Raw genomic sequence first — 27,404 nt, forward strand, 5'->3', positions numbered from 1 at the left:
CCCAGCACCTCAGAAACCCAACTAGGGAATGGGTGCTGCCTGCTTCCCTCATGTGGTCAAGGCATAAAGGTAAAAAAACAGCCGCCTCTGTCTGCCTTCACAGACGCGGACCCATAGCAACTGCCATGAGGAATAGCTTGTCTCCCACCTGGAAGGGACAGGAAGACACTGAGGAGGGTCTAATTTATTCTTCCTTTCCCTACCTAGATGGACGCGGGTCATCTCTCATGGTATGCAGTCATGGAGGCTGAAAGGGAAAATGTATTACATTGACAGCATTATGTCAGTGTAATTCAGCAGATTTCAGGAGTCTCAGGGTTAGGGCTCATGCACACAGCCGTTGCCCAGCCGTGCCCGTATTGAGGCCCACAATCGGAAAGGTGTGGTGCGGAAGGGAGGGCCGGGAAGTACTACGGAGTGCTTCCTCTCCATGCATCCGCACTGCATAAAATAGAACATGTTCTATTTATTTATTTTTTGCACTAAGGACGGATCACAGACCCATTCAAGTTGAATGGGTCTGGATTCGTCTGCGGAATCCGCACGGATGTTGCCCGTGCATTGGTGACAGCAAATTGCCGTCCCCAATGCATGGAAGGTTGAGTAACGGCCGTGTGCCTGAGCTCTTACACAGTATTACGTCAGTGTAATCCAGCAGATTTCAGGACTCTCAGGGTTACACAGAATTATAAATCAGTACAATGCTGTACGATCCTGTCAGAGTTCAGAACGGGACTTCTCACTGACACGCTGCAGGGTTATCGCATTGCATTCGGTCGAGTGGGTCTGGCCTTATTGACCAGATCCATATATTCACAGTGGGGAAACCCCCCCCCCCCCACCTCCTTTGGTGACAAGTCACTGACAGATGACCTGGATTTGCTACAGCCCAGCGATCACACGACCGCTAGGCCAAATACAGTCTACATTATTACAACATACGGCTGCAAGAGACAGAATCAGTAATGAACCGTTTCTGATGTCCCTTCAGGACCCAGGAAGCCGCCCTGCCCCTGGCTAAATTGTGTGACATACATGAAGAACGGCCTCCAATTACAGACCAGGACCATGTACAGCACATGCTCCTGAACAGGTTATGTAAGTGCTGGGGTGGGTACTGTATATATTACTGTATATACTAGTGCAGGAGAACGTCAGGAAGGGATGAATCAGCACAACCACACACAGGAGAAAAGGCTGCAATCAAGTGGATTTGCTACTAATTAGGATTAATCCAATATCTAAGACTACGGTCACATCTCTGGCCCATGTTTCAGGGGCAGCAGCTGTCTGATCTGGGGTCTATATAAAACTTGGCTTCTGATTTGGGGACTCATCTGCAGTCTGCATTAATTTCAGTGTCTGGTCTGGGGGTCTATTAGTTTTTGGGGTCTCATGTGAGGTCTCCAGCTACCACCTTGCAGGGATCAGTTCCCGATATAGGTGGGGGTCCCAGCGTTGGGACCCACACCTATAAGACAATGGGGGCATATCCTAGCGATACACCCCCACTGTGTGATAAGACAACCCCTTTAAGGAGAAGTGTTCAGTCGTCATGTGAAATTTATTTTTGAAAATGGAATAAAACTCTACAGAAATGTGCTGATACTTGTCTCATTCCATTGCTCTCACCACTAGGGGAGCTCTTGTGGCCAGCTGGTGCTCAGGAGCGGTGAGCGTGACACGTATGCGCTGTACATGTGATATATGTGAGAGGGGGTCCTGTGTGGGCTGGAAGTACTGCACACATTTATATAATTGTATAGGACATAAATTCAGCCCAGCAAGATATACGAGTACGGCCCATATAAGCAGCGGAGTGCGAAACCCCTGCCCAAATGGAACCTCAGTCAGAGAGGTGAACCTAGCCTAAGAGGTGTGAGGCGACGTTACTGGAAGGAGCCCCCATACATACCTATTCCTAGCCTGCGGTATGGTGCCAGGCAGCCGAGGGTCATGATATACAGTCTCTTCTGATTCTGAGAGTGGTCGACTCTACAACACACGGCTCCAACTGCGATGTCATTGAAATAGGCTGTAGCAGGAAAAGACAAGAATATTACCTTCCGTCACCAGAGGTAGGACCCCCTATATACAGCCAAATAAAAAAAGTCAGGACGGCAAGTAAAAGCAGAATGCAATGATTGTGAATGCTCAAAGCCCCACAATAGACGATAAAACACAGATCAGGTGACATTTTACCATTTCAAGAAAAAAAATTTGCTAATTTAAATTTCGATGTCAATGCATCTAAAAAAAAAAAAAAAAAAAAAAAAAAAAAAGGGGGGGGGGGGCAACAAAAGGCTGGAAAGGTAAGGGGTACTCATAGGAAACAGCCGGAGGATCAATCTGCTAATAGGTCATACGAGTGCGTATAAAGAGAGCGTGTTAGGGGCAGAGTCTCACCAAATAGTGAAAAACTGCGTCTAATATTTGGCCAACAATTTCAGAAAAAAAGTTTGTGTAAAATTGCAAAGACTTAGAATAAACCACCATTTACAAACTTCATAATATCAAAAGATTCAGAGAATCTGGAGAAATCCATGTGAACAAGGGAGGTCAATATTGGAGGCTCGCGATCTACACACCCTCAGGCAGACAGTTCCCTGTGGAATCCACACATACAAGTTGAAGCCATATGTCAGCACGATGCTGAAACACCGCCATCTTCTCTGGGTCAAAGCTCATTTAAAATAGACGGAGGTGAAATGGAAACCTGGTCTGTGCTCAGATTAATCAAAATTTGAAATTCCTTCTAGAAATGACACCGTGTGCTGCAGACTCAACAGGAGAAGGACTATCCAGCATTCAGCGCAAAGTTCAAAGGCCTGGGTCTGTGATGGTATGAGGCTGCATTAGTGCCTATGGCGTGGGCAGCCAACACAACTGGAATGTTTCACACTAGCGCTCTTACTGTATATTATGCAACTTTGCTAAAGTAACACTGTGTATACCGCACTACCTACCTGCACTCCACTCACCGCCCCTCAGCACTGCTGACAATATTGTCACTTTCCAGTTGGCACAAGCACACGGGGAACACCAGTTCCTGATTTCGCCGATGCAGCGATTCCCAGTGCACACCGCAAATCTTCTCATATAAACTCCATGACGATCATAGTTGCAATGTTCCGTGAGGAGCACCCTCTTAATAAATCTCAGATGGACGTTCTTTCATTCAAATGCAAACGTAGCTCCACTTCATAATTCAATCCCATTGGGCCAAGAAATTCAGGTTAAAAATCCCTTTTGCCTCTGCTGTAGACACTATGTATATATTATCCGCTCACATTTTTCCTTACTTTTTGTAATTCACGCACTGTGGACGCTTCATATGACCTTTATGTTTTTTGTGGATAGCGGCCTTCATATTCCCTTTCGTTATTATCTACATGCTCCTAAAATCTTTTGAATTGGGACCGCTTTGTTCTCAGTGTATATTTTATTGCAGGGACAGATTTAATAACCCCCTTTGTCTGACACGTACTCTGTGGGTCAATGCTCTTCATCTATACTGCTAATTTTAAACTACGGTTTAGCTTAAATTTTTGGCAAAATGTGCATTTTTTACAGGAAATACTTGTCTGGGTTGATAATGCATTTGTCGCAGTTAGCATGTTCCCCAGATTTTTAGGTTTCTTAGACACAAATTTGGGTCGTTTGGAAGATATTCTCCAATTACCGGTATTTTATCTTTTAAAATATCCTAACTATCCTCAAACATTCCTGTTATATTGTGTAATAATTGGTTCACTCCTTATTCTTTTCCTCCTCGTATTCTCCAATACTACTTTGCCTGCCTATTGCACCTACAGATACTTTGTTCTTTAACCCCTTCAGGACCCTGCCATTTTTAACCTTAAGGACCAGACTGATTTTTGCAAATCTGACCAGTGGCACTTTATGTCGTGATAACGTTAAAACGCTTTTACTTATCCAGGCCATTCTGAGATTGTTTCCTCGTCACATATTTTACTTCATGACAGTGGTAAAATGGAGTCCAAAAATGACATTTTTATTTATAAAAAAAATACAAAATTTACGAAAAATTTGAAAAAATTAGCAACTTTCCAAATTTCTATTTTTCTGCTTTTAAAACAGAGATAGTGATACCTCCTAAAATAGTTATTACTTTACATTCCCCATATGTCTACTTCATGTTTGGATCATTTTGTGAATGCCATTTTATTTTTTGGGGGATGTTAGAAGGCTTAGAAGCAAATCTTGAAAATTTTCCCGAAAATTTCCAAAACCCACTTTTTAAAAGGACCAGTTGAGGTCTGAAGTCACTTTGAGGCTTACATAATAGAAACCACCCAAAAATGACCCCATTTTAGAAACTACACCCCTCAAGGTATTCAAAACTGATTTTACAAACTTTGTAAAGCCTTTAGGTGCTCCACAAGAATTCATGGAAAATGAAGACATTTCTGAATTTCACTTTTTTGGCAGATTTTCCATTTTAATCATTTTCTTCCGCTAACAAAGCAAGGGTTAACAGCCAAACAAAACTTAATATTTATGGCCCTCATTCTGTAGTTTACATAAAGACCCCATATGTGGTCGTAAACTGCTGTACGGGCACACGGCAGGGCACAGAAGGAAAGGAACACCATATGGTTTTTGGAGGGCAGATTTCACTGGGAATTTTAAGCTGCCATGTCACACTTGAAGACCCCCTGATGCACCTCTAGAGTAGAAACTCCAAAAAAGTTACCCCATTTTGAAAACTACAGGATAAGGCGGCAGTTTTGTTGGTACTATTTTAGGATACATATGATTTTTGGTTGCTCTATATTACACTTTTTGAGAAGCAAGGTCACAAATAGCTGTTTTGCCACTGTTTTTATTTTTTGTTATTTACAACATTCATCTGAAAGGTTAGATCGTGTGGTATTTTTATAGAGCAGGTTGTTACGGACGCGACAATACCAAATAATTTTTTATTGTCTCCATATTCTGAAAGCCATAGTTTTTTTGGGGGCGAATGTCTTATGTAGGAGCTCATTTTTTCAGTATCAGATGACTGATTTATTTTGGGGTGCATATGAATTTTTTTTATTCAAAACACTTTTTTGTAAACTTTATTTCTGTCCCACTCTGGGACTCCAACTTTTGGGGGTCTGATCCCCCCAGCAATGCATTACAATACATCTGTATTGTAATGCATTGCCTGTTAGTGTATTACACTGAGTCATACACTAACAGGTTGCCTAGGAGACAGGCTTGAGGCTAGATCTCCTCGGCTCCCGTAGAAGGCAGCTCCCGATGCCGTGCAGGGCATTGGGCAGCCTCTGCACGGCATCGGGCTGCCTTGTCACGCATAGGGTCCCGGCCACAGCAGCGCCGCAAATCACTTCCATGTCGCGGTCCACGGACTAGAAGGGGTTAATCCGCCGGCATTGCTGTAAACAGCAATGCCGGCGGATACAGCAGGGACCTGACTACCAGGGACTGCCGGACCCCTGAAGTGATCGGACGCGCACCGTTCCGGTGCCTGCCCGATCATCCCACATGTACGGCGGAATGCATTCTGGCAATGCGTCCCCCGCCATACACGCGCGGCATTCTGCGTTAAGGGGTTAAGTAGATTTCTGTCACACCCTTTTGCTTTCTGGGAATAACCGTCCATCTTAGTTCAGTTTCTTCTGTGACTCTTCCTGTAGGTCTGGTTTGCAGCCACTGTGGTGGAGGATAACCTGTCTTTGATATAAATCTGTGGGAATCTCCTGTTGGTTTATTAAATGTTTTCGTACAAATATTATTTTCAATATAAACAGATTGTGGAGACGGATTTCTGCTGCTGTGAATTCTGAATAAAAATCATTTTATATTGGGGTTATTCACACTAGAGTTGTTGCGATACCAAATTTTTGATTCGGTTTCAATACCATAAAAAAGTATTGCGATACTCGATACCACGCAAAAAAAATTAACTAAAAAAGCCACATGCACTCCGCATTTTAAAAAATGGCGAATCGCGCAGTTTTTATTTTTTCTGTTCCGGCGTTCACTGCATAGATTTTTTTTAAAATATTTTAATAGGACTTTTCTGACGTGGCGATATGTAATATGTTTATTTATACATTTTATATGTGAAATTGGGAAAGGGGTGATTCATACTTAATATATAATTTTTTTTTTTCCACTTTTTATTTAATAACTATTTCTCCCCCTTTGGGGCCAGAACCTGGGATCTTTCATCCCTTGCCCTATTCACCCTGATAGATCTCCATCAGGGTGAATAGGACTTAACACTATCCCTGCTGCTCTGTGCACACAGCATCAGGGATGTTACCATGGCAGCCAGGGCTTCAGTAGCATCCTGGCTGCCATGGTAACGGATCGGAGACCCAGGATTACACTGCTGGGGCTCCGATCAGAAGCTGCCACTGCACCACCAATGAGGGGGAGGGGAGAGGACCCTGTGGCCACTGCCACCAATGATTTTAATAATGGGGGGAGGGGGCACTGTGCCAATGATTTTAGGAGGGGGCGCACTGTGCCACCAATGATAATTACCCCTTAATACAGGAGGTGGGTACTGGCAGATCAGCGGCAGTTAACCCCTCAGGTGCCGCACCTGAGGGGTTAACTGCCGCTGATCGCAGCGCCCTGTCAGGGGCAGGGTGCCGGCAATGCGATTCTGCTGCCGGCACCCGCCTCCTGTATTATCTGTTAAATACTTCTTTATACGAGTCCAGACTAAGTATTAGGCTGCACAGAGCGGCGCCCAGAGATATGTCCCAGCACTTATTCCTGGGCGCCGCTCCGTTCGCCCACTGTACCCCATTACTGCCTCCTCTCCTGCTCCATATGCTAATTACTATCAGAGCAATGGGGAGGAGACATCAGCTTCTCTAGTGGGTGTTCCTTCTCCCTGGCTGTAGCACTGTCCAATCGCAGCGCAGGGAGAAGGAACACCCACTAGAAAAGCTGATGTCTCCTCCCCATCGCTCCCATAATAATTAGCATATGGAGCAGGAGAGGAGACAGTAATGGGGCACAGTGGGCGAACGGAGCGGCGCCCAGGAATAATGGTAAGTGCTGGGATATCGCTGGGCGCCGCTCTGTGTAGGAAAAGTCGCATCATTGATGGCGCTGTGCGCCCGCCCCTCTCTCTGTTCATTGGTGGCAGCGGCAGCACAGGGGGGAGGGAGATACTGCTTCCTTCTCCCCTGTGCTGCTGAGAGCAGCGCACTTATGTTCAGATATACTAGACTGCGCAGCCCAGTATCGAAAAAAATGGAAATCCCGGTATCGTATCGATACCGGGACAAAAGTATTGAACGGGTATCGAAATTTCGATACCCGCAACAACCCTAATTCACACGTCCGTAGTGTATTGCTGATCCGCAATACACCCGACTGGCACCCCCATAGAACTGCCTATTCTTGTCGGGACAAGAATAGGACATGTTCTATTTTTTTCCCAAGCCGCGAACCGGAATATCTCCCCTCATTTCCCATATGAAAATGCCACCAGCCGGGGCACACTCCGAATATTTGTGCTATTATGTGCTGACCTGTCTTACCTTGATTAACCCAGCGGACTGTGCAGGACAAGGGAATCCGCAGAGGAGATCCGCAGTGTGCACTGGCAATCATTGCATTGACCCCTGTGTGCCTGAAACTCGACCAATTGGAAAGGGACAGCACTGTCAGCAGTGCCGAGGGGGGCGGTGAGCGGAGTGCAGGTAGATAGCGTGGTACGTTTTAATTTAGCAGAATTAAGAGGTTGTAGAACATCATCTGCTCCTGCTCCATCCAGACAACGTCTCATTCAGGGAAGGCCTTGTATATTTCGGCAGGACAATGCTACACCACATCCATCACAAGACTACGGCTTCGCAGAAGGAGAGTCCGGGCGCTGAATCGACTGCCGCATCTGGACCTTTCACCAACAGTAAACTCCAGCCCCCAGACTGTGGAGCAGCGAGGAACCTCAATCAGACAAGGACGGGGCAGCAGTCCTCTCCCAGAACTAACGCAAAAGAAGAGGGGAGGCCCCACAGTGGGAGACATGGCCCAGGCCCAAGATCTAAAGGACTTTAATGAAATGGTGAAATGTCTCACTTTCAAAATCTGAAATGTTCTATCACCAACTACGATTAAAATAGACGCCTAAAAATCATTGAATTCTGTTACTTACATTTTACACAGCGCCCCAACATTTTTGCAATTGGGGTTACATTAGACGGCCCGGTGGCTTTAATGTAGAGTTAGGCGGCAAATGACAATACTTAAAGGGATTCTGTCACCTCCCCTAAGGCAAAAAAAGATTTAAAACCAGCCATGCAGCACAGCTTACCTGGATTAGGCTGTGCTGTTCAATCTTGAAATCCGTCCAGCAGTTAGTTCAAAAAACGAGTTTGATCAATGAGGAAATGCGTCCTGAAGGTGCCCAGAGGGGCGTTTTTTTCTTCTGAGAGAGCCCAGTCCCGCCCCTTTTTCAGTGCCCAGCCCGCCTTCCTTTTACTTCCTAACTGCCGCCTCCAGCCTGCCACAGCCTCCCCTTCCTCTCCTCCCCCTCCCTCTTGCCGAACGAAGTCTCGCACAGGCGCAGTACCCACTGAGGGCTGCGCCTGTGCGATCATCAGGAGACTGAGGGCGGCAGCTTCATCTTCGTCACTGGGCATGCGCCGAGCCCAGTGACGTCCGATGCTCGCTCTTCCCTCAGTCAGCAGGGAAGAGCGAGCATCGGACGTCACTGGGCTCGGCGCATGCCCAGTGACGAAGATGAAGCTGCCGCCCTCAGTCTCCTGATGATCGCACAGGCGCAGCCCTCAGTGGGTACTGCGCCTGTGCGAGACTTCGTTCGGCAAGAGGGAGGGGGAGGAGAGGAAGGGGAGGCTGTGGCAGGCTGGAGGCGGCAGTTAGGAAGTAAAAGGAAGGCGGGCTGGGCACTGAAAAAGGGGCGGGACTGGGCTCTCTCAGAAGAAAAAAACGCCCCTCTGGGCACCTTCAGGACGCATTTCCTCATTGATCAAACTCGTTTTTTGAACTAACTGCTGGACGGATTTCAAGATTGAACAGCACAGCCTAATCCAGGTAAGCTGTGCTGCATGGCTGGTTTTAAATCGTTTTTTGCCTTAGGGGAGGTGACAGAATCCCTTTAAAGGTGTTTTCTCCACCTGTGATATTTTGCTAGGAAGTGTCATAACACAACATCTCCCCTCCTTTACTATCCTCTTACCAAGCTTTGCCAGCTCCCCGACCTCCAAGACGTCTTTGTAGAACTTGTCATTGTAACTCACTGGGAAGATGACTTGGTTCAGCCGCTTCAGTTGCTTTATGTTATGTGGAGTCACATCTCCCAACTCGATCCGGCTACTGGAACAAAGCAAAACATCCTTAAAAATCAGTCCATGCTCTCAAGAGATCTGCGTCTTTTCAAAAATCGATCATTTTCTACAGAAAATCTGTAAACGGCAAAAAACAAAAATAAATTAAATTCAAGAATTCAAGCTCTATGTTCATGCAGGAATTACACATTTCCAATTCCTCCTTCCATCCCGGGACGGCCTTTGCTCTGGCAGGCGTTAAAATGACCCCCATTTCTACAAGTGCTGACCCTAGACTGTTCAGGGTGGGCTGTACCCCACTGCAGAGACCCCTGGTATAAATAACTTATAGCAGGGGGACCATAAAGTAGTATTCACCTTCTTGATGTAATGCAGGTGGCCAGCAATTGTCCTTTTGAGAAAATTGGAAATCTTGAAATGCGTGGCAAAAAGTGCAACTCTATTGAAAATGTCCGACGGGTCACAAGTTCTCATCGGCGGGAGTCTGGCTGCTGACACCTCCTGTGAAGTCTAGAGGCTGAAATGCACGAGCTATAGACGAGTCTCATAATCTATGACCAGCCTCCACCTCTCCATGAGGCAGGCAGAAGCAAAAAGGAGCAAGGACACCGCCCCTTTAATGACACCCGGACCTCCACTAATGAGACATGTGAAGGAAAATCTCAAAGCAACGCGTTTCAGGCTTTCACATATCAATAACCATGATGTTAGTCTGTGGCGCCACCAACAGGCGTATCCTGGTGAAGCATACACAGAGCTTGATGTACGAGTTAACATAATACATAATCATTGAGATCCCCCCCGATGTACCCCTTTTTTGACCACCTTTAATAGCTGCCATTACAAGTCTATGCTTCACTCAGAATGGCACACAAGACTAAAGTTACGCAGTGCCTTCATCGGTACCAGTCTTATCCCGTCCATGAACCAGAATGCGCAGGATGAACAGAGCTAAAGGGTCCTTTCAAAGAAATATGGTAGAGTTAAAAAAAAAAAAAATTATATATATATATAAAATTGTTTTCTTGCGATCGTGACCTCCATGATCAGCGAGGCGGCCGGCCCCGTAATCTTCAGCACCACACTGACGTCTGGGGGCGCGCAGGCTGGTACTTGGCATACATCGAGACATGCATTCCCTGTACTGCCACGTGCCACGCAGACCCGGGGTACACAAGTCAATGAGGCTCCGAGGAGGAAGCCATCGTCGGCCCAGGACGCGCTCGGCGCCGGTAAGACGGCGTCTTTCACACTCACCAGAACGCAGCGACGCTTCCATTGCTCATTGTTATAAATAGCCTCTGACCGTCCCCAGAAGGAATGTGGAGCCCTGAAACTGATCCCAGCGCCCATCGCTCCACCAAGACCAGAATCTATTTCCAGACGTCGTCGCTTGTTAAATTTAGTTGCAACCACATGGACTGTGCAGAGCGCAGGGACTAAAGAGATGCAAAGGTCCCAGCAGCCGCAGCACGGTTCAGGTAGCATTACACGGATGCGGAGATGTCTTATTCCGGCATGTCCCTTTACATGCTTTAACACCTACTGTGCGTCCACATTGCCACAATCTGATGTATAGTTATGACATGGTGATCGCATGAGCTCTGACCACTGCAGAAAAGCTCTAATCCTGGCTATTTAACCCCTTAGATGCTACAATCAATATCAACTACAGCATCTAGGTGGTTAGGCAGAGAATGGGGCTCTGTCACCCCATCTGCATCCTGCCACAACGGAACTGCCTGCCGGACTCAAACAACGCTAGTGTGAAACTAGCCTTACTCAGACATTTTAATAAAGCTTATTTTAAAAAGTTTCACAGTAAAAGTGAAAGAAAATATCTATTTTGGAAAAAATACAAAATAAAAACTTCCCCCCCCCCCCCCAATTACTCAGATGGCATTGCCACAATCGTAACGGCCTGTATATGACGTTAACACGTTAATTAAACTGCCAGGTAAATGAGGTATTAAAGAAGATTTAAAAAAGTAATTAATATGGTTGATTCTACTGAAAAATATGTCCCACAAAAGACAAGACGTCACACGACTACACAAACCGAAAGAAAGCGAGCATCAGAACTATTCCTTCATAAAGTGAAAAAGTCGTAAACCATACACAAAGTGATGACAATTGCGCAAAACTTCACGACTTTCTTGGGGGTTTACAGTCCTGTTCATTAATTTCCCAAAAAGCAGAAGCCATCACCTACCACAGTCTGTCACCCCTAGAAGTGAGGAGAGTAACAGCTCAGCGATATGTGCAGGACGTCCTGGGATTTACCAGCAATGCAGAGATTATGGGACCAGCTGGGACGTCAGCTTCACCAACCTACAAGTGAGCAGGATCTACAGGCCAAGGTGTGCCATCCGTCGGCACGCAGGATACATAGAAACATAGAATGTGTCGGCAGATAAGAACCATTTGGCCCTTCTAGTCTGCCCAATATACTAAATACTATGGATAGCCCCTGGCCCTATCGTATATGAAGGATAGCCTTATGCCTATCCCATGCATGCTTAAACTCCTCCACTGTATTTGCAGCTACCACTTCTGCAGGAAGGCTATTCCATGCATCCACTACTCTCTCAGTAAAGTAATACTTCCTGATATCACTTTTAAACCTTTGCCCCTCTAATTTAAAACCCTGTCCTCTTGTAGCAGTTTTTCTTTTAAATCTTCTCTCCTCTTTTACCTTGTTGATTCCCGTTATGTGTTTAGCAGTTTCTCTCATCTCCCCTCTGTCTCGTCTTTCTTCCAAGCTCTACATGTTAAGGTCCTTTCATCTTTCCTGGTAAGTTTTATCCTGCAATCCATGGATTGGAACAAGGAACCTGTATGCCTTCATGTCCCACTGTATCTCATCTCGTACCAAGGCTAGAGGCCGGATCCCTTCCCCCTCACCCAGGCTAGAGGCCGCACCTTGCCCCCCCCCCCGTACCCAGGCTAGAGGCCGGACCTCGCCCCCCCCCTGTACCCAGGCTAGAGGCCGCACCTCGCCCCCCCCCCCCCCCCCCGGTACCCAGGCTAGAGGCCGCACCTCGCGCCCCCCCCCGTACCCAGGCTAGAGGCCGCACCTCGCGCCCCCCCCCCCCCGTACCCAGGCTAGAGGCCGCACCTCGCCCCCCCCCCCCGTACCCAGGCTAGAGGCCGCACCCCGCCCCCCCCGTACCCAGGCTAGAGGCTGCACCTCGCCCCCCCCCGTACCCAGGCTAGAGGCCGCACCTCGCCCCCCCCGTACCCAGGCTAGAGGCCGCACCTCGCCCCCCCCGTACCCAGGCTAGAGGCCGCACCTCGCCCCCCCCCCCCCCCCGTACCCAGGCTAGAGGCCGCACCTCGCCCCCCCCAGGCTAGAGGCACCCAAAAGGGTCCTAGAGCCTTCTTTTAATTCTACACTTTTTTCCTCTAATATTGTAATCACTTGGGGCCCCTTCACATGGGACAATTTAGCAGGCAATTGTCGGGTAAGGCTAGTTTCACACTAGCGGCAGGACGGATCCGACAGGCTGTTCACCATGTCGGATCCGTCCTGCGGCTATTTCGCCGTGCCCACGGACCGCCGCTCCGTCCCCATTGACTACAATGGGGACAGGGGCGGAGCTCCGGCGGTGCACGGAGAAAGCCGCCGGACTAAAAAGCCTGACATGCAGTAATTTTAGTCCGGCGGCCTTTCTCCGTGCAGCGCCGGAGCTCCGCCCCCATTGTAGTCAATGGGGACGGAGCGGCGGTCGGTGGGCACGGCGAAATAGCTGCAGGACGGATCCGACATGGTGAACAGCCTGTCGGATCCGTCCTGCCAAAAAGTGTGAAAGTACCCTAAGAAGCGTTTTCTTTCAGTGGAGACACATTTACATGCAGCGATCTCCTCCACAGTATAAAGATGCGATTACCCAACGAATGACTGTTTAGCTCTTTTTCGGTAAATCGGCAGCACCTTTACACCGCCAGATAATCGTTAACGAGCATTCCTACAAACGCTTGTTAGAGATTACCCGGCCAAGAACCTGCCCGTGTAAAGCGGCCTTTACATTGATCATCACAGTCCACAGAGAAAGCTTCGTCCCATCATCTCCTTCCTGGGTCAATGAATGTACATTATAATTCTGCCAGGAAACAGATTAGCACAGAAACCTCCACCGATTCCCCTTTAAAAAAAAAAAAAAAAAGCAAACGTACACAATACAGCACCTAGATCGGGGTATTTTAATAGTTTAGACTTACACGGACGAAGCCATGCCAGTCACTGTGATAACTTTGGCGCATGGTTGGACACAATCAATGAAACCGTCCCATAGTGTCTATCTACTTAGAGCAAGCAGAGATATTAAATACTGCGAAGAACTGAAAAGTTGCTGCTATGTTGAATACATGTCATGTGATGGCGCTGGCCCTTTAATTCAGTATATAGGAGGTTCAATAGTAAGAACACACAATAGTCATCGGCGCTCGAAGAGCGATAACCCTTTTAGTAACGCTGCGCGGCTCTACAATCTCTAGCTACGATAGCAGAGCAGATGTGGAGGACTTTCTATAAGAAGCTGCCAAGTCACAGCGCATACTTAGAGGGAAAGGTAGACGACTTGGCCGCAAGAGACGCTCAAATTCAGTCTGCAATTCCAATTCCTTTCCCAGTTTATGGGACGCAAGAGGCTGAAGAGCAGCCGAGCGCTTCTCACGGAGCCTCAGCGAGGAGGGGGGCACATAACCATCTAAAGGGGGTTGGCTAGGATAGCCCATCAATGTCAAATAGGTGGGACCTGCACCTATCTACAGAACGGGGCCCCAAGAGCGAAGGAGAGCACACCACGCATGCACCGCAAGCTCTCCATTCCTAAAATAGCCGAGTGAGCACGCTCAGCTATATTCACAGGTCCCTTAGCAGTGAACGGAGGGTGGCTGCGCCTGAGCAGCTCTCCTTTGGTCAATTGGGGGGGTTCTGTTAAATAGACTGTCTGGGGTCCGCGGCTATCTGACAAGGATGGCAGCAATGTGAAAGGGAAGTATCACCCACTATCCCCCCAAAATCAGAGAATGCAAGGATCCTACTCCACAAGAGAGACTTTGTACAGCGAGAAGTAAACGAGTATCAGTCTGTATTCCATAGGATTCCTATAGGTTGCGGGGTACAGCTGGTCCGGGTTCAGAGATAACCCATCATACTTACCTGATCCCCGAGTCTCCCCACATCAACATCTGGTCATGAGAAGCGGGACATCAATGGAGTCGAAACCCAGCGGGGATCAAGTAAGTATGATCACCACCGTGGATCTAACCAAGTTGTGGGGTAAACAACCCTTTCAGCCCATCAGACGCCACAGTCAATAGCAACCGCAGCATCTGAGCAGTTAGAAAGCGGGAGCTCCCCCCCAACGACACTTCTTAGTATGCCCATTATACCCTGCCAAAAGCAGGGTGTAACAGGATGACACCACAGGCACAATATACTGCAATACTGAAGTACTGCAGAGCATCGCACAAGCGTACAGTTAAAAGGGTTTTCCAGGAGTTTAATACTGATGATGTATACTAAGAATAGGTCATCAGTATGATTGGTGGGGGTCCAACACCCCAGGGACCCCCGCCGATCAGCGCTCACCAGCCCCCCTACAGCACCATGCATCGTATAGTGGCAGTGCTTGGTATTACGCTCTGCGCCATTCACATCTATGAGTTTGAGCTGCTCCTAGGCCACATGACCGACGAACGCGACGTCACCGGGCCTAGGGAAAGCAGAGAGAAGGCCGCGGCACTACTGTGAGCATCACTGCCTTCTCGAAACAGCTGATGGGCGGGGGTCCTGGGTGTCGGACCCCCACCCATCAGATACTGACGACCTATCCTCAGTATAGGTCATCAATATTAAAGTCTCAGCAAACCCCTCTAACACGGTAAGAAATTGCATAATGCCAAAACTGCTGTTTTTGGTAATCTCGCCTACTAATAAATGGATAAAAAAACTACAGCTCACCCTGGAGAAAAGAAAATCCCTCAGACGGCCGCGTTCAGCTCCTGCGTACATGAAGGCCGCCTTTCTGGTAGACGGTACATGCGGGCGACTTCTCATACATTGTGACTGACTCATCCTGAACTATTACTTCCCCAACGTACAAGTACAACCACTCCTAGTTTACCCGGGCAGTGACTGACGCGCTCGGATCACATTTCCTTGTTAAATTGTTAATAGACGCCAGCGCTTGTGGAGACGACGTCGGTGTGTCACAGGTCTCACTGACACAAGCGGGTGTAGCACTGCCCGGCAATGGAGTCGCGCACAAAAGGCAAAAGGAACTGAGTCTCTATGTCGGGTTGATTTTGGGGCTGCATCCACTTTTTTTTCCTGTTTTTTTAATTGGAAACAGTCAGTAAGCTGGTGGAGACACCCACTGCTTACTGGGTGCTGAAGGGGAGGGAGAGGACGCTGCTCTGAGCAATACTAGGGGTGCACTATTCTGACTCCATAGACCAGGGATCAGCAACCTTCAGCACTCCAGCTGTTGTGAAACTACAATTCCCAGCATGCTCCATTCATTTCTATGTGAATTCTTAGAAGAGCAAGTATGCATGATGGGAGTTGTAGTTTCACAACAGCTGGAGTGCCAGAGGTTGCCTACCGCTGCCATAGACGGAGACAAGCAGCAAAAAACACAGAACCAGATCGGATCAGGCAAGAAAGAAGTAAGACCACTTTCTGCACAAGGTACACGACGGGGGACAGCAGGGAGAGGGTTAACTTCTCAGGGGGCGCGAGATACAGGGGAGCAGAAGGGTCACTCACATCCTTGTGTTAGGGTCCTTTCACACTAGCGTTTTTCTTTTCTTGTATTGAGTTCCGTCCTAGGGGCTCAATACCGGAAAAAAAACTGATCAGTTTTATCCTAATGCATTCTGACTGGAGAGCAATCCGTTCAGAATGCATCAGTTCAGTCCCTCTTACGTTTTTTGGACGGAGAAAATACCGCAGCATGCTGCAGTTTTATCTCCGGCCAAAAATCCGGAACACTTGCCGGATAAGGCATTAATTTCTACTTCCCCAAGTGTTCCAGCAAAACGGATCCGGTTTTGCAGTCTGCGCAGACCTTTAAAAATGAGAAAAAAAATAATAAATACCAGATCCGCTTTTCCGGATGACAACTGGAAAGACAGATCCGGCATTGCAATGCATTTGTGAGACGAATCCGCATCCAGATCCGTCTTACAAATGCGTCCTGATTGCCGGATCCGGCAGGCAGTTCCATCGCCGGAATCCTCTGCCGCGAGTGTGAACGTAGCCTTATCAGCCTGCAGTGAGAGAACAGCTTCCCCAATCAGCTGCCATCACTTAAAGGGGCGGTGTTATCCCTTTAACGTCATGGGACTTTAAGGGCATATCACTAGGCTATGCAAGCAAAGTCCGACCTCTGAGACCCGCACCTGTATCCAGAAGGGGCCCCCGAAAGTGAAGGAGAGCGGAAAGCGCATGTGCAGCGTGCTCTCCATTCATTTCTCGGGGAGCTCTGAAAATAGCTGAACAAGCGCGGCCACCACTCTGCTCACTACTATGGGGTGGGCCGGGCTCGGCTATTTTTGGCAGTCCCACGGCAATGAATGCAGGGGGGCTGCTCTCCACTCACGTGAGGGGTCCTGGACTGGAGAAAGGTGCGGGACTCACCTCTATCTGACATTGCGGCGTATCCTAACGATAGGTCATCCATGTGCAAGATGAGACAACCCCTTTGAGTAAAGCACACGGGGTGAAAACGCTGCAGATTTTCCGCAGGACTGCGAGCGGAAAATCAAAGTAGCAGCAAATTGAACGCAGCTTTTGCAAATCTCATTCGTGCGCTTCGGACATTTTCTACGAGAAAACCTGCAGCTAACGTGACATAAGGCAGAGATAATAAATCCGCAGCACGTTCTGGAATTTCGGCCGTTCCGATGTGACATGCGGCAAACCCACTGCAATCTGTAAAAAAAATTTTTTACGGGTGACACATGGACCCAAAAAAAAAAAAAAAAAAAAAAAAAAAAAAAAAAAACACCAACCGTGCAGTAAGTTATAGAAGCTGTCATATTCTTGACCGTTTTAGGGATGAGAATACGTTGTTTTTTTTTCAGTGGGTCTTGCGAAAACTGCAGGACCGTATGCGTATTAGCCAGATACACGATATGCAGACCGCAAAACTGATAGGAGGCCTAATCCAGAGAGGCCACAGACATCAGAAGAAAACGCGGCAGGGAGTTACGTGCAGTAAAAAGATGGACGCCACGACGGATACCAGCCCCATAAGTCAGTGGGCATCGTCTGTGTCTGTCGCGTCTATAAAAAAAAGGGAATGAGCAGTAAATGGAAAGGCGGCTGCAGACGTGAGCAGTCAGTCCCCAGCGGGGGCCGTGGGACCCCCAGGTCTGGAGATCAATGCGGCCACTGAGCGCACGGCCCTGTTCACACAGTCCTGGTTCGGCGCAGTTTTGGCTGGCCTTAGAGACCGTCCCAAAATTAGCTTTCGTGACACATCCAGCAGCTGCACCTCCCTCCCCTCCCCCCCAGAAGCAGCAGGTTCAGCTGGATCCCCGTGTGTAACGATGGGTTAATCAGCTCCACACACTCGGCAGGAAAGTTCACCCCGTACGCGCTCGCCGGCTGCTTACGGACACTGGGAAAAGACGGCGATCCAGCTCGTCCCTGCGCGCACACTGACGAACGCGACCGAAATCTGATGATCCGGCAGTTACGGGCCCAGGTGTGTGCTGGATTATCAGATGGCCAAAGAAAAACCTAGGAAGTTACCTGGGACCCAGATCCCACCACATACAGGGCAGAGGGGCCCTTCTGACCCTGAGGAGGCCCCTGGAGCCCCCACAGCTCAATAAAGGGTTAACTTGTATCAGGCAGCAGCTAAACAGGGCAAAGACAGGCACTACAGAGCCCCCTATAGGCAAGGGAGCCCCCCAAAACCAGCCCACAGGCAGGGCAAGGGTGGGCCCAGACTGACACAGCTGGATATACGGAGGATACACGGAGGAGCCCATGAGAGGCACACACAGGGACAGGCACCGCCGTATGACAGCTCACCCCTTCATGACGGCAGCGTCGGCGGCTGCGGCTCGGAGGCCCGGGCTGTATGATGATGGTGGCGGTGGCGACGAGCTCAGGGTGGAGACTCAATCCCGGGTGTCGCTGGTGACAGTTCTCCCCCGTCTCTGAGGTAACCTGGGGTCTCTCTCCTCCCCCACCACCTGCACCACGTGACCAGCCACCCCACACTCCTCCGAATGGCGCGAAGGCTCCCAAGCCGGGCAGAACGGTACGCGCATGCGCAGAACGCCCTCCAATCGCAGCGCCAGAAACGAGAAACGAGGCCTCCGCGCCTGCGCCAGGGGACATGCCCAATCAGCGATCGAGTTACTCTGCGCAGGCGCGTTGCGAGACAAAGTGATCGCGGCGGCCATTTGTAGAAAAACGCGCATGCGACTTGAAAGGTCGTGGTCGTCGGGCTGACAGATGTGGACGCGCATGCGTACTTTGTTCCTCTGTTCAGTAGACTGATGCCTGATAGTAAATAGCAAGAAAATCTATTCATTGGTTGCAATCGGTCGGTACTGCAGCTGTAGTGTACTGCCATGCTGCAGGTGATGTATAGGGTTGCCACCTTTCCCAACAAAGAAATCGCAGCTTGCTCTATTTTGTGCGTTTTTCACGCAACGCAGGCCCCATAGAAATGAATGGGGTTGCGTGAAAATCGCAAGCAAGTGCGGATGCGGTGCGATTTTCACGCACGGTTGCTAGGAGACGATCGGGATGGAGACCCGATCATTATTATTTTCCCTTATAACATGGTTATAAGGGAAAATAATAGCATTCTGAATACACAATGCATAGTAAACCAGCGCTAGAGGGGTTAAAAATAAATAAATAAATAATTTAACTCACCTTAATCCACTTGATCGCGCAGCCGGCATCTCTTCTGTGCTGTGTGCAGGAACAGGACCTGTGGTGACATCACTCCGGTCATCACATGGTCCATCACATGATCCATCACCATGGTAAAAGATCATGTGATGGACCATGTGATGACCGGAGTGACGTCACCACAGGTCCTTTTCCTGCACTAAGCAAAGAAAGAGACAGAAGGAGATGCCGGCTGCGCGGACAAGTGGACTAAGGTGAGTTAAATTATTATTTATATTTTTTTAACCCCTTCCAGCGTTATCTTACTATGCATTCTGTATTCAGAATGCTATTATTTCCCCTTATAACCATGTTATAAGGGAAAATAATACAATCTACAGAACACCGATCCCAAGCCCGAACTTCTGTGAAGAAGTTCGGGTTTGGGTACCAAACATGCCGATTTTTCTCACGCGAGTGCAAAACGCATTACAATGTTTTGCACTCGCGCTGAAAAATCGTGCATGTTCCCGCAACGCACCCTTTCCCGCAACGCCTGTCTGAAAGAGGCCTTAGTATAAGACACTTCCTAATGTATTGTGATTCTCCATGTTACCTCCTTTGCTGGCTGGATTTATTTTCCCATCACATTATACTCTGCTCGTTTCCATGGTTACGACCACCCTGCAATCCATCAGTGGTGGTCGTGCGTGCACATTATAGGAAAAATTGTCAGCTTCTCTGGTGGCCAGGACCATGGGAGCGCTGGTGCTTTATCCTATAATGTGCAAGCACGACCACCCCTGCTGGATTGCAGGGTGGTCGTAACCATGGAAACGAGCAGTGTATAATGTGATGGGAAAATAAATCCAGCCAGCAAAGGAAGCAACATGGAGAATCACAATACATTAGGCAGTGGCTTGTAGTAACTTTCTCTACATGATAAATGCCACTTACTGAAGTGAGAGGACCCCTTTAAGTCGCTATCATACTTTGGCTCCCAATAATATTAATGCCCCCATTAGCACACACCAGAATTAATGCCCCCAATTAGAATAATGCCCCCCATTAGTGCCCCCAGTTAGAATAATGCCCCCAGTTAGAATAATGCCCACCATTAGTGCCCCCAGTTAGAATAATGCCCCCTATTAATGCCCCCCAGTTAGAATAATGCCCCCCATTAGTGCCCCCAGTTAGAATAATGCCCACCATTAGTGCCCCCAGTTAGAATAAAGCCCCCTATTAGTAGCCCCCAGCTAGAATTATGCCCCCATTAGTGCCCCTACTTAGAATAATGCCCCCCTATTAGTGCCCCCAAGTTAGAATAATGCCCCCAGTTAGAATAATGCCCCCCATTAGTGCCCCCAGTTAGAATAATGCCCCCAGTTAGAATAATGCCCACCATTAGTGCCCCCAGTTAGAATAATGCCCCCTATTAGTGGCCCCCAGTTAGAATAATGCCCACCATTAGTGCCCCCAGTTAGAATAATGCCCCCTATTAATGCCCCCCAGTTAGAATAATGCCTCCAGTTAGAATAATGCCCCCCATTAGTGCCCCCAGTTAGAATAATGCCCCCAGTTAGAATAATGCCCACCATTAGTGCCCCCAGTTAGAATAATGCCCCCTATTAGTGGCCCCAGTTAGAATTATGCCCCCATTAGTGCCCCTAGTTAGAATAATGCCCCCCTATTAGTGCCCCCCAGTTAGAATAATGCCCCCAGTTAGAATAATGCCCCCCATTAGTGCCCCCAGTTAGAATAATGCCCCCAGTTAGAATAATGCCCACCATTAGTGCCCCCAGTTAGAATAATGCCCCCTATTAATGCCCCCCAGTTAGAATAATGCCTCCAGTTACAATAATGCCCCCCATTAGTGCCCCAAGTTAGAATAATGCCCCCAGTTAGAATAATGCCCACCATTAGTGCCCCCAGTTAGAATAATGCCCCCTATTAGTGGCCCCCAGTTAGAATTATGCCCCCATTAGTGCCCCTACTTAGAATAATGCCCCCCTATTAGTGCCCCCAAATTAGAATAATGCCCCCATTAGTGCCCCCAGTTAGAATAATGCTCTTTATTAGTGCCCCCCAGTTAGATTAATGCCCCCATTAGTGCCCGCCAGTTAGAATAATGCCCACATTAGTCCCCCCAGTTAGAATAATGCCCCCATTAGTCCCCCCAGTAAGAGTAATGCCCCCATCAGTCCACCTCGGCATAAATGCCCCCATTAGTGACCCCCAGTTAGAATAATGCCCCCATTAGTACCCCCAGTTAGAATAATGCCCTCATTAGTGCACCCAGTAAGAACAATGCCCCCATTAGTGACCCCCAGTTAGAATAATGCCCTCATTAGTGCACCCAGTAAGAACAATGCCCCCATTAGTGACCCCCAGTTAGAACAATGCCCCCATTAGTGCCCCCAGTAATATTAATGCCCGCATTAGTGCCCCCAGTAATATTAATGCCCGCATTAGTGCCCACAGTAATATTAATGCCCGCATTAGTGCCCCCAGTAATATTAATGCCCCCATTAGTGCCCCCAGTTAGAACAATGCCCCCATTAGTGCCCCCAGTTAGAACAATGCCCCCATTAGTGCCCCCAGTTAGAACAATGCCCCCATTAGTGCCCCCAGTAAGAACAATGCCCCCATTAGTGCCCCCAGTAATATTAATGCCCCCATTAGTGACCCCCAGTTAGAATAATGCCCTCATTAGTGCACCCAGTAAGAACAATGCCCCCATTAGTGACCCCCAGTTAGAACAATGCCCCCATTAGTGACCCCCAGTTAGAATAATGCCCCCATTAGTGCACCCAGTAAGAACAATGCCCCCATTAGTGCCCCCTTCACTCCCCTCCTCCATTTGCTCACGCTGCGGTGAACACCCCCAGGAAGCTCAGGACAGGACCTGCCTCCAGTCAGCAGCGCGAGCAAATGGAGGAGAGGGGAGGTACAGGCTGCACTAATGAGCGCTCCGCCATGGAAGAGCACATTGTAGCAGTCCTGTTAGGGCTCGTTCACACGACCGTGACGTTTTTTGCAGTCCGCAAATCGCGGATCCGCAAAACACGGATGGCGCCCATGTGCCTTCCGCAATTTGAGGAAAGGAACATGAGGCCTATTATAGAAATACCTATTCTTGTCCGCAAAACGGACAAGAATAGGACAGGACTCATAATTTTTGCGGGGCCACGGAACGGAGCAACGGATGCGGACCCATCGAAATAAATGGTTCCGTATGTGGACCGTATGCAGAACGCGAAATACGCGAATGCAAAATACGTTCATGTGAACGAGCCCTTAGGAAAATACCAGCAAAATTACCGGCAGGGCCACTAAAATACTGGCCTTGTCGATGAGATACCAGCCGGGCGATGTAGTGGTTGCTACAGGCAACAGCGGCTTCCATGTTCCCCCAATTGGAATAGAGCGACAGGCGGTCAGGCATCGGCACCACTGCTTTATTCCTGCCTGCTGGTTGCTAGGGGTGACAGCTTCCCCTCCTGCCTACACTAGTCTCTGCCTTCTGGTTGCTAGGGGTGACAGCTCCGCCTTCTTTCTGCACTAGTCTCCGCCTGATGGTTGCTAGGTGTGACTGCTCCGCCTCTTTTCTGCACTAGTCTCCATCTGCTGGTTGCTAGGTGTGACTGCTCCGCCTCCTTTCTGTACTAGTCTCCATCTGCTGGTTGCTAGGTGTGACTGCTCCGCCTCCTTTCTGTACTAGTCTCCATCTGCTGGTTGCTAGGTGTGACTGCTCCGCCTCCTTTCTGTACTAGTCTCCATCTGCTGGTTGCTAGGTGTGACTGCTCCGCCTGCTTTTTGCACTAGTCTCTACCTGCTGGTTGATAGGGGTGACTGCTCCGCCTGCTTTCTGCGCTAGTCTCCACCTTATGGTTGCTAGGTGTGACAGCTCCGCCTCCTGACTGCACTAGTCTCCACTTGCAGGTTGCTAGGGGTGACTGCTCCGCCTCCTTTCTGCACTAGTCTCCACCTGATGGTTGCTAGGTGTGACTGCTCCGCCTCCTGCCTGCACTAGTCTCCGCCTGCTGGTTACTAGGGGTGACAGCTCCACCTTCTGCCTACACTAGTCTCCGCCTACTGGTTGCTAGGGGTGACTGCTCCGCCTCCTGCCTGTACTAGTCTCCGCCTGCTGGTTACTAGGGGTGACAGCTCCACCTTCTGCCTACACTAGTCTCCGCCTGCTGGTTACTAGGGGTGACTGCTCCGCCTCCTGCCTGCACTAGTCTCCGCCTGCTGGTTACTAGGGGTGACAGCTCCACCTTCTGCCTACACTAGTCTCCGCCTACTGGTTGCTAGGGGTGACTGCTCCGCCTCCTGCCTGTACTAGTCTCCACTTGCTGGTTGCTTGGGGTGACTGCTCCGCCTCCTGCCTGTACTAGTCTCCAATTGCAGGTTGCTAGGGGTGACTGCTCCACCTCCTGCCTGCACTAGTCTCAACCTGCTGGTTGCTAGGGGTGACAGCTCTGCCTCCTGCCTGCACTAGTCTCTGTCTGCTGGTTACTAGGGATGACTGCTCCGCCTCCTGCCTGTACTAATTTCTGCTTGCTGGTTGCTAGGGGTGACAGCTCCGCCTCCTTTCTGCATTAGTCTCCGCCTGATGGTTGCTGGGGGTGACAGCTCCACCTCCTGCCTGCACTAGTCTCCATCTACTGGTTGCTAGGGGTGAAAGCTCCTCCTCCTGCCTGTAATAGTTTCCACCTGCTGGTTGCTAGGGGTGACAACTCCGCCCCCTTTCTGCACTAGTCTCCGCCTGATGGTTGCTAGGGGTCACTGTTCCACCTCCTTTCTGCACTAGTCTCCACCTGCTGGTTACTAGGGGTGACAGCTCCACCTCCTGCCTACACTAGTCTCCGCCTACTCGTTGATAGGGGTGACTGCTCTGCTTCCTGCCTGTACTAGTCTCCACCTGCTGGTTGCTAGGGGTGACTGCTCCGCCCCCTGCCTGTACTAATATCTGCTTGCTGGTTGCTAGGGGTGACTGCTCCGCCCCCTGCCTGTAATAGTTTCCACCTGCTGGTTGCTAGCGGTGACTGCTCCGCCTCCTGCCTGTACTACTCTCCACTTGCAGGTTGCTAGGGGTGACTGCTCCGCCTCCTGCCTGTACTAGTCTCCACCTGCAGATTGCTAGGGGTGACTGCTACGCCTCCTGACTGCACTAGTCTCCACCTGCAGGTTGTTACGGGTGACTGCTCCGCCTCCTGACTGTACTAGTCTCCACCTGTTGGTTGCTAGGGGTGACTGCTCCGCCTCCTACCTGTACTAGTCTCCACCTGCAGATTGCTAGGGGTGACTGCTCCGCCTCCTGACTGTACTAGTCGCCACCTGCAGGTTGCTAGGGGTGACTGCTCCGCCTCCTGCCTGTACTAGTCTCCACCTGCAGGTTGCTAGGGGTGACTGCTTCGCCTCCTGCCTGTACTACTCTCCACTTGCAGGTTGCTAGGGGTGACTGCTCCGCCCCCTGCCTGTACTAATATCTGCTTGCTGGTTGCTAGCGGTGACTGCTCCGCCTCCTGCCTGTACTAGTCGTCACCTGCAGGTTGCTAGGGGTGACTGCTTCGCCTCCTGCCTGTACTACTCTCCACTTGCAGGTTGCTAGGGGTGACTGCTCCGCCTCCTGCCTGTACTAGTCTCCACCTGCAGGTTGCTAGGGGTGACTGCTCCACCTCCTGACTGTACTAGTCGCCACCTGCAGGTTGCTAGGGGTGACTGCTCCGCCTCCTGCCTGTACTAGTCTCCACTTGCAGGTTGCTAGGGGTGACTGCTCCGCCTCCTGCCTGTACTAGTCTCCACTTGCAGGTTGCTAGGGGTGACTGCTCCGCCTCCTGCCTGTACTAGTCTCCACTTGCAGGTTGCTAGGGGTGACTGCTCCGCCTCCTGCCTGTACTAGTCTCCACCTGCAGGTTGCTAGGGGTGACTGCTCCACCTCCTGACTGTACTAGTCGCCACCTGCAGGTTGCTAGGGGTGACTGCTCCGCCTCCTGCCTGTACTAGTCTCCACTTGCAGGTTGCTAGGGGTGACTGCTCCGCCTCCTGCCTGCACTAGTCTCCACCTGCAGGTTGCTAGGGGTGACTGCTGCGCTTCAGATCTACAGTAGTTTGCACCTGCTGGCAGACTGCCCTCATCAAAGATGGCGGTGTGATCCTCCCAGGCTCCTATCGCGATATTTGGGGGGCGGTAGTAAGGTCAGCTGATTGGTGACGGGTGACGCGTTATACTACCCTACCTCGTGAGATTTCCCTACCCTCTGACTTCCTGTCGCATGAGCGATGACGTCGGGGGGCGTGTCTCACTTTTCTCCATCTGCGCATGCCCAAAAGGACACTCTAGTGAAAAGCTCAAGGCTGAACTTAGCAGCACGCCGGGAACCTGCGCATGCGTCTGGGAGCCAAGGTAGGGAAAAATCACGGGTCAGTGCGCAAGCGCAGTTAACTCATTAAAATCCACCCGATATACGCGCCTGCGCAATGTGATGGTAGGGGAAAATTACGTCCCAGTGCGCAAGCGCCGAGGGTAAGCATGAATATCCATGCCAAAAGCACTTTTAACCCTTTGCAGGAGCTATTCTCATATTGGTTCTTGACTGATTGTCCTCCTATATATAGGTTCTATTATATAGGGGGTCTGTCTGCACAGTATATGGGGGGGGGTCTGTCTGCACAGTATATTTGGGGGTCTGTCTGCACAGTATATTTGGGGGGCTGTCTGCACAGTATATTTGGGGGGCTGCCTGCACAGTATATGGGGGGCTGTCTGCACAGTATATTTGGGGGGCTGCCTGCGCAGTATATGGGGGGCTGTCTGCACAGTATATTTGGGGGGCTGCCTGCGCAGTATATTTGGGGGGCTGTCTGCACATTAAATGGGGGGGCTGTCTGCACATTAAATGGGGGGGCTGTCTGCGCATTAAATGGGGGGGCTGTCTGCGCATTAAATGGGGGGCTGTCTGCGCATTAAATGGGGGGGCTGTCTGCGCAGTATATGGGGGGGCTGTCTGCGCAGTATATGGGGGGGCTGTCTGCACAGTATATGGGGGGGGCTGTCTGCGCAGTATATGGGGGGCTGTCTGCGCAGTGTATTGGGGGGCTGTCTGCTCAGTATATGGGGGGCTGTCTGCGCAGTATATGGGGGGCTGTCTGTGCAGTATATGGGGGGGTGTCTGCTCATTATATAGGGAGGTCTGTGCAGTATATGGGGGGGGGGCTGTCTGTGCAGTATATGGGGGGGGGGCTGTCTGTGTGGTACGGTATATTGGGGGATGTATGTGCAGCATATTTGGGGGGGGGCAGTGTATTATATTTGTGGCCTGTGTGTTAGATGTGTACAACCCTATTTTAACAAAAAAATAAATAAAAATTCCCTATATCTCCTATGCCATGGCATGTTTTTTGCTACGAAACTGCAGTCATCTCGTCACTTGGAGAAGGATGAGAAGCGGCCCCCATCCAGAAGGACACACCTGCCACCAGATCCGTCTCTCACTGGATTCTGTAATCCCCGTCTGCTGCACTGCGTCTGTTCTGCCATTTGCTCTAACCATTTTAATAAAAAAAAATGGTGTCACATCTCTGACCAGCATGTTCTCCTATGGAACACGAAGTACCTGAAGTGGAATGAAGAAGCCCATGTTTGAGGCCTGCGCCCTGGCGGGAGCATTGAAGGGGCATCTGACAGGTGACGAGCTGCTCCTGTGTACTGTGATCACCGCGAGTTCAGAGGTCGGCAACCATAGGCCGTCCACATGCTGTGAATTACATCTCCCATCATGCTGGTAAAGTATTATGGGAGGTGTAGTCCAAAACATCTGGAATACCAAATGCGTATGAATGAAAAGCATGGTGTGTGACTGGTCAGTAACAAGGGTTGAAGCCTTGACGTGGCGTTACTGCTCACATGTGTATCCATGTGCCAATTCAACCAATGTGAGTGACTGTAACTAATACTGATTAGGTAACTATAAATACTGTGACAATGGAGAATTAAACGACCGTATCTCCTACACACTGCTTATACCGTGACCGTATCTCCTACACACCGCTTACACTGTGACCGTATCTCCTACACACTGCTTACACTGTGACCGTATCTCCTACACACCGCTTACACTGTGACCGTATCTCCTACACACCGCTTACACTGTGACCGTATCACCTACACACCGCTTACACCGTGACTGTATCTCACCTTTTGGACTCTTGTACACGACTATATGCAC

At 49.7% G+C, this 27,404-nt stretch overlaps 1 protein-coding gene across 2 annotated transcripts in view; it reads right to left on the reverse strand.

Moving 5' to 3' along the window:
- The window catches only part of NAA50 (N-alpha-acetyltransferase 50, NatE catalytic subunit), a 31,796-nt gene extending 13,187 nt beyond the window's left edge, over positions 1 to 18,609 (reverse strand). Inside the window, exons 1-3 of one of the 2 annotated variants that reach the window (XM_044284153.1) lie at positions 18,358 to 18,609; positions 9,197 to 9,330; positions 1,916 to 2,035 (exon numbers count right to left, since the gene is read on the reverse strand). In XM_044284153.1, the coding sequence (XP_044140088.1) occupies positions 1,916 to 2,035; positions 9,197 to 9,330; positions 18,358 to 18,365 (262 nt within the window). In that variant the 5' untranslated portion in view covers positions 18,366 to 18,609. Of the gene's footprint in view, positions 1 to 1,915; positions 2,036 to 9,196; positions 9,334 to 18,357 lie in introns of both variants that reach the window. The other variant, XM_044284152.1, reaches the window with a different exon arrangement.
- Between the last annotated feature and the right edge of the window lie 8,795 nt (positions 18,610 to 27,404).

Source organism: Bufo gargarizans, chromosome 3 (genome assembly GCF_014858855.1).
Source record: "Bufo gargarizans isolate SCDJY-AF-19 chromosome 3, ASM1485885v1, whole genome shotgun sequence".
Taxonomy (NCBI): Eukaryota; Metazoa; Chordata; class Amphibia; order Anura; family Bufonidae; genus Bufo; species Bufo gargarizans.